The following is a 13584-nucleotide window of genomic DNA, read 5'->3' as shown; positions in this document are numbered from 1 at the left end:
GGAGTCCTGAAAGCAGTTTAATTGTTCAAGTGGTAAATGGCCTGAGGGTAAAAACTGTTATTATGCCTGGTTGTCCTGGCGCTGAGTGCTCTGTAGCACCGGCTAGAGGGCAACAGTTCAAAAAGGGAGAGGGCAGGGCGTGTGGGGTCCAGAGTTTTTTTGAAGTCCACTATCATCTCCACTGTTTTGAGCGTGTTCAGCTCAAGGTTGTTGTAATCGCACCAGACAGCCAGCTGTTCAACCTCACATCTGTATGCAGACTCATCACCATTGCGGTTGAGGCCAATGACTGTGGAGTCATCTGCAATCTTCAGGAGTTTGACAGCGGTGTCCTTTGCATTACATTCATTGGTGTACAGGGAGAAGAGCAGTGGATAGAGAATGCATCCCTGAGGAGCACCAGTGCTAATAGTGAGAGTCCCGGATGTGATTTTCCCCAGTTTCAATAGCTGCTGCTGCCTACCTGTCAGAAAGATGACAGATTATGGTTGGCACAGTGAGCTGGGTCAGTACGGTTGGGAGAAGATCAGGCATGATGGTATTGAAGGCTGAGCTGAAGACTACAAATAGGATCCTTGCATAAGCCCCAGGTCTGTCGAGGTGTTGCAGGATGTAATGAAGACCCATGTTGACAGCATCCACAGACCTGTTTGCTCTGTAAGCAAACTGAAGGGGGACTTGAATGGGTCCAGTGATGTCCTTCAAGTAGGCCAAAACCAGTCTCTCAAATGACTTCATGACCACAGAGGTGAGGGCACCAGGTCTGTTGTCATTAAGTCCTGCGATTTAGTTTTTTGGGGGGACTGTAATAATGGTGGAACATTTGTAGCAGCAGGGAACTTCACACTGCTCAGGTGATCTATTGAAGATATGCGTGAAGAGGGGGGCAGTTGGTCAGCACAGACATTCAGACTGGCAGGTGAGACACTGTCTGGGCTTGAAGATTTCCTAGTCTTTTGTTTCTGGAAGACCTGGCGCACATCCTCCTCACATACCATATGTGCAGATTGAGTAGCAGGAAGGGGGATGAATTGGAGTTTCAGGAGGTGTTGGTGCGTGTGTGTGTGTGTGTGTGTGTGTGTGTGTGTAGTGAATATCAGAACAGGGGAGGGGAGGGGTGTGAGACTGGGCTTTTAAACCTGCATTAAAACACATTCAGTTCATCAGCCATTTGTTGATTCTCTACAGAGCAAGGGAGAGGTGTCTTATACTTGGTAATGGTTTTTATGCCTTTCCACACAGGACGCAGGATCATTGGCTGAAAACATTTTTTTTCAGCTTTTCCGAGTAGCCACTCTGATTTCCTTAGTCAGTATGTTTCTGGCCTGGTTGTACAAGATTGTATCCCCACCTCTTTGGCATGATGAAGCTGTCTGAGTTTTCCTGTAAACCATGGTTTATAGTTATTGAATGATAAAAATGTCCTAGTAGGGATGGACATATCCTCACAGAAACTGATATATGATATCACAGTATCTGTGAGCATGGCAGGTCTGTGGCTGCAGCTTCAAAAGCACTCTAATCAGTGAAGTCAAAGCAGGCTAGTAGTTCCAGCTCTGCTTCATTAGTCCATCTCTTTATTACAGTCATCAGAGTTTACTATAGGTTTAGCTGATTTTAGTATCTGCTTGTAAGTTGGGAGAAGATGAACCAGATAGTGATCAGAGAGTCCTAAAGCTGCACAGAGCAATTTGCATCCATTACAGTGGTGTAGCAGTGGTCCAGTATATTTCTTTCTCTGGTGGGGCATGTGATATGTTGTTTGTATTTTGACAGTTCACGGGTGAGGTTAGCTTTATTAAAATCTCCCAGAATAATGATAAGAGTGTCCGGGTGTTGTTGCTCCATGTCTGTGATGTGATCTGCCAGTTGTTGCAACGCTGCGTACACACATGCTTGTTGCGGGATGTACACAATCACCAGAATAAACAAGGAAAAATTATGCGTTGAGTAGAAAGGCTTACAGTTGATGAAGGTCTCCTCTAAATGAGGACAGCACATCTTCTTCAATGCTGTAACATCTGTACACCAACTTTTGTTCTTTTGCATGTACATCACCTCTGGTTTTCCCCGATGATTCGCTCTGAATAGCCAGAAGCCCAGCAGGTGTGGTGCGCTGTCCGGGATGGCTTAATTAACCAGCTTTACGTGAAACACAGAGTAGCGGAGTTAGAAAAGTCCTTGTTTATTTGAGTGAGCAAAAGCAGTTTGTATTTTTTGTTGGCGAGGGAGTGGACATTCACCAGGTGAATACTCGACAGCGGAGTCCTAAAACCGCATTGATGATGCTTCACAAGCGCGCCGACATGCTTCCCTTGCATCTTCCCTTGGAACACCTCTGCGCCTCCAACTAAGATTTTGAATTAAACGTCCGAATAATAAAACTCATCCCTGGTGAAACTGATCAGGAAAGAGTGACAAAAAAAACATGACAAAAGTAACAAAAACACTAGAGAGCTCCACACCGAAGAAGCCATCCATGGCGCCATGTTGTTATAAGGAGTTATAATAACAACATTATAATATAATTAAACAACATCCTATCTCACACAATCTCCTCTCTTGATATAATTCTAGCTTGGAATTTTAATACTTTTTTAATACTTAAATAAAATTTTATGTGAATATTTTTAATTTCAATTATGTTTTTGGCTAGATACTTGGACTTTAATTAAAAGTAAAAAGGATTCATATTAAATTTAAACAACAGAACTTAAGTATTAAAAAAAGTCAGAGTCAAATTTTCACTCAATATCCATCCAACTTAAGTATAATTTCTGAGTACATTTTACACCTCTGGTAAGTGAGAACATGTGGTGATGCGTGTACTAATTGCATATGATGATAAGCATGGAGGAAATATAGTAATATAATAAAATAAAGAAATATAATAAATATATTATTTTAAATTTGTTGAGCAGAAAAACTTTTCTGTTAAATGTTTTAGAAAGCAACTTAAAAGTACTTTTAAAATGAAGTAATCTGATTGACATTTGGTGGATTACCTTTTTTAGTAACTTACCCAACAGTGATTGTGACATTATTTTCAGGACACATAAGTACATTATACCCCCCAATTCTCAATACCATAATGAGTCTGGACGTTTTAATTTTACTATTCCTATTGTTTTCTCAATACCGTAACAGTAATTTTTTTTGACTGTATTACAGTAAAAAGAGTTGCTTTTGTACAATTATTTTTAAATTAAAATGAGTGAAAATTAAAGTCAGTACCAAAAGAGTACTAATATGATGTGTAAGTAATATAAATATAAATAATATGTATAAATAATTATCATTCTCATGTGCATAAAATGTGCATAACTGTCATTAAAAGAATCTTAACGGCCCTAAAAATGGTGTTCATTTTCTATATGCAATATATATATATATATATATATATATATATATATATATACAGTGAGGAAAATAAGTATTTGAACACCCTGCTATTTTGCAAGTTCTCCCACTTAGAAATCATGGAGGGGTCTGAAATTGTCATCGTAGGTGCATGTCCACTGTGAGAGATATAATCTAAAAAAAAAAATCCAGAAATCACAATGTATGATTTTTTAACTATTTATTTGTATGATACAGCTGCAAATAAGTATTTGAACACCTGAGAAAATCAATGTTAATATTTGGTACAGTAGCCTTTGTTTGCAATTACAGAGGTCAAACGTTTCCTGTAGTTTTTCACCAGGTTTGCACACACTGCAGGAGGGATTTTGGCCCACTCCTCCACACAGATCTTCTCTAGATCAGTCAGGTTTCTGGGCTGTCGCTGAGAAACACGGAGTTTGAGCTCCCTCCAAAGATTCTCTATTGGGTTTAGGTCTGGAGACTGGCTAGGCCACGCCAGAACCTTGATATGCTTCTTACAGAGCCACTCCTTGGTTATCCTGGCTGTGTGCTTCGGGTCATTGTCATGTTGGAAGACCCAGCCTCGACCCATCTTCAATGCTCTAACTGAGGGAAGGAGGTTGTTCCCCAAAATCTCGCAATACATGGCCCCGGTCATCCTCTCCTTAATACAGTGCAGTCGCCCTGTCCCATGTGCAGAAAAACACCCCCAAAGCATGATGCTACCACCCCCATGCTTCACAGTAGGGATGGTGTTCTTGGGATGGTACTCATCATTCTTCTTCCTCCAAACACGGTTAGTGGAATTATGACCAAAAAGTTCTATTTTGGTCTCATCTGACCACATGACTTTCTCCCATGACTCCTCTGGATCATCCAAATGGTCATTGGCAAACTTAAGACGGGCCTTGACATGTGCTGGTTTAAGCAGGGGAACCTTCTGTGCCATGCATGATTTCAAACCATGACGTCTTAGTGTATTACCAACAGTAACCTTGGAAACGGTGATCCCAGCTCTTTTCAGGTCATTGACCAGCTCCTCCCGTGTAGTTCCGGGCTGATTTCTCACCTTTCTTAGGATCATTGAGAGACCCCACGAGGTGAGATCTTGCATGGAGCCCCAGTCCGAGGGAGATTGACAGTCATGTTTAGCTTCTTCCATTTTCTAATGATTGCTCCAACAGTGGACCTTTTTTCACCAAGCTGCTTGGCAATTTCCCCGTAGCCCTTTCCAGCCTTGTGGAGGTGTACAATTTTGTCTATAGTGTCTTTGGACAGCTCTTTGGTCTTGGCCATGTTAGTAGTTGGATTCTTACTGATTGTATGGGGTGGACAGGTGTCTTTATGCAGCTAACGACCTCAAACAAGTGCATATAATTTAGGATAATAAATGGAGTGGAGGTGGACATTTTAAAGGCAGACTAACAGGTCTTTGAGGGTCAGAATTCTAGCTGATTGACAGGTGTTCAAATACTTATTTGCAGCTGTATCATACAAATAAATAGTTAAAAAATCATATATTGTGATTTCTGGATTTTTTTTTACATTATGTCTCTCAAAGTAGACATGCACCTACGATGACAATTTCAGACCCCTCCATGATTTCTAAGTGGAAGAACTTGCAAAATAGCAGGGTGTTCAAATACTTATTTTCCTCACTGTATATATATATATATATATATATATATATATATATATATATATATATATATATTATTATTTTTTTTTTTTCTTTTGAGTAAAATAGGACCAGGGCATTTTCTCGACAGGTTTTGTGATAATTACCATAATTGTTCTCAAATCTCGTTCACATTTGCATTCAATTCAAATATAGTGCCCTCTACCCCTTTAAGAATTTATAATTATTATTTCTACTCAGCAAAAACAAATTTTCTTTTTGGCTAATTTTGTCTTGTTTTCCAGTAAATAAACATACCTCAAGACAAGTTTAATTGAATAGCAAAATGATACAAGATATTTTGTCTTGTTTTCATAGAAATCTAACAAAACTGAAAATGTTTATGCTTATAACTAGAAAAAAAATATTTGCCAATGGGGTAATATATTTACCCCATTGGAAAATATATTTTTCTAGCTATAAGCAATAAGACATTTTCTAATTTTAAACATAAACCACACAAAATTTTGTTTGATTTCTCTGAAAACAAGACTTAATGGCTTAATGGCTAGACATATTGGTCGTAATAATTAAAATATATCTAGAGTATATTGCTTTAGTCTTTACCTTCACATACACACATTAATTTATTCAATTCAAGCTTGATATTCCATAACCCATTCCTAACCCATTTTAAATTATACTCCTGTGCTCATTGGTCCCTTGCTGAATCTTTTTAGTTGGTCAGAAAAGCATGACGAACAACTGAATGATGTGTGTGTGTGTGACATGGTTTAAACTGAGGGGAATGGGACACAGTTGTAATTACTTGGTTCGATGTAGTTTAACGCCATTTATCAAAGACCCAGGGCTATATCATGCTGTGTATCCATATTCCGGCAGACGCTATTATTTAGATGCACACCCACTTTAACAAGCATGCAAGCATATACAAAAACAGCTCTGAGACTGAATATAAACAAATGCATGTCATCCTTTGGAGGGCAGCATTTCACACAGTGCAGCTGCCTTGTTTCTGAAAATACACACACACTCACACACACACACACACACACACACACACAAACACATACATGCGATGGGGAAAGTTTAATGTGTCCAGATATTTTAGCCTAGTTTTCACAAATATAACATCCTAATTTTTTTGAATGAGTAATGGAGTGAAAGTGGTGCCTTTCAAGGAAAGAGAGAAAGAGAGAGAGAAGGGTAGATTGTCCTATTAAAGTGGACAGAGCACCCTTTGAAGGACAACACACATATACACACTAAAGGAGCTGCTACTCTTCGGCTGTCATGGTCACCTGGATTATTTTGCTTTATTGTAGTCTGGAGTGGTTGAGTTTTTTTGGTCAAATTAACATGAAATTATCATACTATATTGCACATAATGATATGATTTCAATAAAGAATTTTGAAAGAGTTTATTTTGTGGGATACAGGAATGTTTGCTCTATTTTTAGATAATTAATGTTTAGCTAGCTAACTAAAAGCCTTTTGTATCATATTTATTATAATGTTTTTGTAAATCCCATTTAAAAAGAGTACTGTGGCCATATCATAGTACAGTGATGTGAAGGTAATATCATGATGAACTTAAATTTACATGGAACTCCAGGATACTACAAAGAATACCATGGATTTACCATGGTACCATGTCCAAGAAGCTATGTTAAGGTGCCAATATACTTCAAGGAAAATTTAAAGATGAACAGGTGTGATGTCCCTGTTAACCTAAATCTGGCCAAAATGAAGGAGTTTGTGAGTTTGTTGTGGTGGTTCGAAGTGGCTTGCCAGCATGAACTTTGAGGAAAATTTTGTGCTGTCTGTTAAACACCATCTTACTGCCATTAGTCATCTTAATTGATCAGTGTAACATGGTGCTCCACCTACTTTGCTGGCAACATTTATTTTTGGTTAATTTCTTTACTCAGTCAACATGAACACACAGGCATACAGAGTTGCTGGACTGTTGTAAACTTACCTGCATCTTTACGAATGTTAGTGTAGACATTTTACAAGATCATGACATGATTTTAGATTAGTCTACAAAAGGACTTTTTGTTTGATTAGCTGCTTTGTTCATGTCTTCGTCTGCAGCCAATCACACTTACAACTAATGCATACTACTTTAAATCATCATTTACATGGATTCATTTTACAAAATTCCACAAAAAATATAATAAGAGATGGTAACCGATGCATACTGTATGGCCACATATAGCGTGTTAGCATTAGCATTTAGCACAACTAATGCAGAATGTAAACATGACAAATTACAAATGATCTACAATATATTACTTTAAATCATAATTAACCTGGATTCTTTTTACAGAATTCATAAAAAAATACTATAACAGACAGAAAAAATTGCATATGGCCACATATAGCCTGTTAGCGTTAACATTTATCACCATGAATGCAGGACGTAAACATTACAAATTACAAATTATTTACTGTATACTACTTAAAATCATCATTAACATGCATTCTTTTTACAAAATACATAAAAAAAAAAAAATACAATAAGAGATGGAAAATGGTGCTTATGGCCACATATCGCGTATTAACGTTAACATTTAATACAATGAATGCGGTATGTAAGCATGACAAATTACAAATGATCTACTGCATGCTACTTGAAATGATAATTTACGTGGATTCTTTTTAAAAGATTAATAAAAACAAATGCAGTAAGAGATGATAAATGGTGCATATGGCATTATATACCATGTTAACATTAGCATTTAGAACAATGAATATAGAATGTAAACATGACAAAATAAAAATTATGTACTGTAAAATATAAATTAGAATTTATGTGGATTCTTTTTACAAAATTATTCAAAAAACACAATCAGAGATTTTAAATGGTGCAAATGGGCACACATAATGTGTTAGCATTTAGCATGATTAATACAGAATGTAAACATGACAAATTACACACGATCTACTGTAGTACTTTAATAATTTATGTGGATTCATTTTTCAAAACGAATCAAGATATACAGTAAGAGATAATAAATGGCGCATATGGCGACATATAGTGTGATAGCGTTAGCATTTAGCACCTTGAATGCAGTATGTAAACATGACAAATTACAAATGATCTACTGCATATTACTTTAAATCATTATTTATGTGGATTAATTTAACAAAATTATTCAATAAATACAATGAGAGATGGTAAACGGTGCATGTGGCCACATATAGTGTGTTAGTGTTAGCATTTAGCACAATTGATGTATTGTGTAAACATGACTAATTACAAGTTATCTACTGCATACTACTTTAAATCATCATCGCATAGTTAAAACAGCATCTTTTTCTGATCTCAATTGGATTCTATTAATAGAACGAGGCATATAGTAATTGAGAACACAGTTCTATGTCACATTGGTTAATATTTTACATGTTGTCAGGATAGGGTGCAGTATGGCTGGTGTCCAAACATACAGTATATAAACAGTATACTTTTGCTCAGCTGTTTCGACATTCTTTTAAGCTCTGTGTAAAGAATGAAGAAAAACTTTTAAATACTATGGTACTTTGTTTTAAGTGTAAATTTCACATTTGCATTGGCCATTGCATGTGTGATTATTTTATTTTGTGATAGTCTTATTATGTTGGACTCCTGGGTTGTAAAAATATGTGATTTGAAAAATAAATGAGTATGGTGTCCTTAAAGAAGCACACACCTATATGAGCCAATATTTTAGCAGGAACAAATGACTTTAGGGTTTGTACAAAGAGAACTATATATATATATATATATATATATATATATATATATATATATATATATATATATATATATCAGAGAGCATAATAAAAATGTGTGAACATCACTGACATAATGCCTAAACATATATACCGCACAAGCCGAGACTGCTAATGTTCAGACATTGTCATTCCCTCTCTGATGTATGCCAGAAATAGCCTGCATGTTGTCTAGGTGAAGGATAATGGGTATGATGACAAACAATCCTTAAAATACATTTTAAATTATAACACACACAAAAATATGTTTGCACACACACCCACTGCATTAGATGGAAACTAATATTATTCAAAACATTAGTTATATTGTATAATGATGTCAAAAACATTGAATAAAATGCTTTCTATTTCTGCTTGGATAAAAGCTTTCAGTTACAGCTGTATTTTCAGCAGCTCAGCAGCATTTTAAAGTACAAAAGCAGCACAAAGCATGAAGGCAGAACATTTTCAAACACGCACACAGATTATGTGTGTTCCAGATTGTGTGCAAAAGAAAGAGTGCATTTGTGTGCCTGTGTGTGTGTGTGTGTGTGTGTGTGTGTGTGAGAGAGAGAGAGAGAGAGAGAGAGAGAGAGAGAGAGAGAGAGAGAGAGAGAGAGAGAGAGAGAGAGAGAGAGAGAGAGAGAGAGAGAGAGAGAGAGAGGCACAGATAAAGTATATTGCCAAAAAAATGCATGGAGATTCAGCTCAGTGGTTAGTGTGATGAGTAAGGCAGTCTATAAAACTATAGTACATAAATGAAGCTGCATATTACACAGAAGGCAAATGTTATCCAATCCATTCCTTTTGTGTTACATTTAGCATCAATCAGCCCATTAAGAAGACCATCTAATGTACACAATTTTAATATTTTCTTTATTGTTTATTATTAATGTTCTGTTAAATATGAAAAACATTCTGATCAGCTCAAAATGGAAGAAAGTATAGATAAATAATGGGTAGAGTGTACAGCATAATGGGTAGTTGACATTCTGTCCATAGAGGATTTTTAATGAACATGAAGAGCTTACATTAAAATCGATATGAAAGTATAAGGCAAAGTTTATTTATTTGGTCCTGCAACTGAGCAACAATTTTTCACCCATTTAAATCTCTACTCTTTACTCGTTATTTTTTAATGGTCTCGTGGTGTGACAAATTAATTTTATAAAGTGTTTTTTTTTTTTCATATTCCATGTAGTATCTTAGTTTGAGGTCATATAATCTGCATGCATAAAATTAAAAAGAAAATAATGAAAGAATTACATTATTTAAGAATGAAAAACTAAAGGCTGTTAGTAAATAGTTTTAGATGGAGTATAGCATGTCCAAAAGTATTGCATGTATCTATCTGATATAACAAAAAATATACATGAAGTAATGTATCCATCATTTTCCTTAGGGGGATCTAAGATTATACCTTGTCGTTTTTTTTTTTTTTTGCTTCCCATCTGGACTGATAACAGAAAGGTCAAGGTTTGCCCCTTCTGGCAGGTGTGAATCATAAACTGGAAAAGGAATATGATCTACTACCATTGTCCTCTTGAGAAATACAGGTTGACCTAGTGGGTCAGATTGCTACATCTTATGTTGTTTCAAATAAACCATGTTTGCTGAATATCAAGTAATCAAAGGAGTAAATTGATTCTTTTTGCATTGATGGAAAATACCTTTTGGGACATGTTTATACCATATTGTAAAAAAATGACAAGATAGTCCTATAAAAACACAAGAAATAGTTAAGTTAACAACAACAAATACACTGTATTAATTCATTTATTACAACACAAATCAATGGAGCTTCTTTTTTGTTGTTCTCATACATATTCTTATGCAGAAATATCTGATGACTGCATATGTAGTCAGGACTACAAGTGATATAGCAGAAAGCAGGAACAGTATGACGTCAACAGAGTGATAAGAGTACCAGGGCATTTTGTACGAATCTGTTCGAAGGTGAGCTGCACCTTTGTGCCTCATAACAAACTCAATCCAGAAGATGGCATTGTCCAGAGGCTTCACTGGAACATCCTTGTGAAGCCTTGAGAGCCTCTGCATGTTCTCACGATAAGAGGGCTCATAGAGGACCTCTTTAACAGTTTTAAGGAAGGAGTCCTTATCCACTGTGCCAAAGTTTACAGTTTTTGCAACACCCTTTACTCTCATTTTTGAAAGATTATCTGGCTGATCAAAGATCAACCCAAATCCAACAATTGGTACCCCATGGAATATGGCTTCTTGAACTCCATTCGTTCCACCATGTGCCACAAAAGCTCTGGTCTTGGGATGACCCAGAAGATCATTTTGAGGTATCCAGTCCATCATTAAGGTGTTGTTCCCTAGTGCAGATGGTCTTTTTCCTTTGTACCTCCAGATGATCTTCTGTGGAAGTTCTGCAAAAGCTTCAGCAATTGCCTCAGCCACATCATCAGGAAGCTGACCAATGAGAGTGCCCAGAGACATGACAATGACACCATGTTCACCAGAGCTCTGCACAAAGTCCTCTAGGTCTTGTGGAAGAGGCTTTGATGGCTTGCACTGAAAACCTCCTATGTAGACAATGTTTGGCATAGTGGGGCGTGGAAATTCAAAAATAAAGTCAACCCTGTGGAGCCACAAATCAGCACTCTGAATTAAATCAATGTAAGATACTCCTGGCCCAATGAAGCGCTCACAAAGTGCATTGAAAGTTGGAGCGATCATCAGAGCAACCTGTGCTTTAGTTATGATGTACATCACAACATTCTTTACTCTTTCGAAGAAGCTCATGTGGTCTGGTAACTCTAGCATTGGCAAAGGAACATAAGAAAGTGGTGAAGGAGCGATTGTAAAATGAGCTTCACTGAACACTGTCCAACGGACATTGTAGACCATGGGCAGTTTCAGATAATAACCCAATATAATACCTCCAAACATAGCTGGATCTGTAAGCATCAAATCATATTTGGCCTCTTTTAAGGACTGCATTAGCTGCTGGTCTTCGAGCATACTGATTATCATCTCATTTCCTGTTTCAATCATCTTTAAACTACTTTCCCACATCTCTATCTCAAGCTTAAGACGAGCCCAGGTGGAACCGTCCCTCAAAATTTCCATAAGTCTGGATATGAACATCTCAAGGAATTTTTCGCCAAATCCTCCTGCAGTGTTGAGATTGATTGATGTGTAGTGAGGTGAGAATTCTTTGATGTACCAGCTGTCTGGCATCCGGATTACTGTAATATTGTGACCTTTGGCATGAAGTGTCTCAATCAAGATGTTCATATGGACCCAATGGCTGCCATCAACAGGAAAGACAAGAACTTTCCCACTCTGAACAACTGGGACAGTTGTCATGAGGAGGATTATCAAAATTGGACCACACACCAGTATAACCTGTCTACTCATAGTACCTGTTGCAAAGCAAGAGAACAAGAACATCTGTTGAGTATTGACTCATCTACAGCACTAATCGCACCTCCTTTTTAGTAACAGCTACATTTTAGCTGTACCACAGCAAATAGGTGCATTATCTCCTTCAATTATTGATCAGAGCTTTGAATGTACAATAAGACTGGTCAGTATTGGTGAATTGTAAATACTTGATCAATTTTACCATTTCACACAAGACTTAGAATTTGTTTGACCGTAAGCAAATTATGTTCCTTCTTTACATATTCTCTAAAAAACACAAAATCTATGGGTTTGTAGAGTATAGTGGGACAGAAGGACAGCTCAACTATTTTGAGGATCATCTGTAAAAATATTGAGAAATAATCAAGAAAATACACTGGAGTATATTTGGATACATTTTAGAATCAAGTCCAACACTCCAAGACATGACAAACACTGTGCTTAATGTTGTAGTTTATTTCAGCCTTTTCATGCAATAAAAAAATAAAATAATTATTTTATCTGGAATGTGATTTCTTCTCATCTCGGTGCATGATCAAATAACTGAATTGATAATCATTTTACATAACACTTTTGACATTCAAATTATAGATTACAAAGCACTGTAAACGTATCACAATACACCATATCATCATTCATTAATCACAAGTCTGGTTTGAGATCATTCTTCGAACAATAAAATGTTGTATAATAAAAGCTCTACTAACATTAAGGGTTATACATCCTTTTGAGCAATTCCCTGTTATATATGTACTGTATGTATAACATGTATATCTACAGTATATTCTTACCTATTAATATGCAGCATACAAAATCATTACAGGTCAGCTTTTGTTGAGTGTAGCCAAAGTCATACAATTCCAAGAACAGATAACTTCCCCTATGGCCTCATTTTGAATACTGATTTATACTATAGCTTGTGAGTGAAGGTTCATTCTACAGTCTTTATATGTTCAAGGGGCATTTACCTTCATAGAACTAGTTAATGAGCTACCATTCACCTAGACAGATATGGTACAAATCAGAATCCTCATAACTCGTTTGGTGTTGGGCCAATAAATATGTTATAAAAGTATTTTTACTTTGCTTGGGAAAAATATTACAGAACTGAACTGTGACACCCTTTCACTATGATATCAAATGTATACACAAGTGACAAGTATTTATTAGATTATTAATTTGCATCTCAATGTGTTCATATTTAATTTTGGTGGTTATAAGAAAATGCATTCTATGATGATTTGATAATAAGTGATGACATCAGTTCTCAATTTATGTGAGGATAAAACTAAATGGATTTGGTTTGACCTTATGCAGCATATACTCTAAATCTTGGATCTTGAGTATGTTGCCCAGTAACAATTACTTTTATTACTACAGATGCAAATGACAGAATTTTAGCAAATTATTGTATTCATAAACAAAAAAGGAAT

At 36.3% G+C, this 13584-nt stretch overlaps 1 protein-coding gene across 1 annotated transcript; it reads right to left on the bottom strand.

The window, feature by feature from the left end:
- Positions 1-10549: 10549 nt before the first annotated feature.
- LOC127643946 (UDP-glucuronosyltransferase 2A2-like) lies at positions 10550-12145 on the bottom strand. The gene has a single exon (XM_052126891.1). It carries the CDS (start codon positions 12143-12145, stop codon positions 10550-10552), a length of 1596 nt encoding a protein of 531 aa, XP_051982851.1.
- Positions 12146-13584: the final 1439 nt, after the last annotated feature.

The sequence above is a fragment of the Xyrauchen texanus genome, chromosome 5 (genome assembly GCF_025860055.1).
Source record: "Xyrauchen texanus isolate HMW12.3.18 chromosome 5, RBS_HiC_50CHRs, whole genome shotgun sequence".
NCBI lineage: Eukaryota > Metazoa > Chordata > Actinopteri > Cypriniformes > Catostomidae > Xyrauchen > Xyrauchen texanus.
Note: the sequence above shows the minus strand (reverse complement) of the source record. Positions and strands in the feature narration are given on the sequence as shown.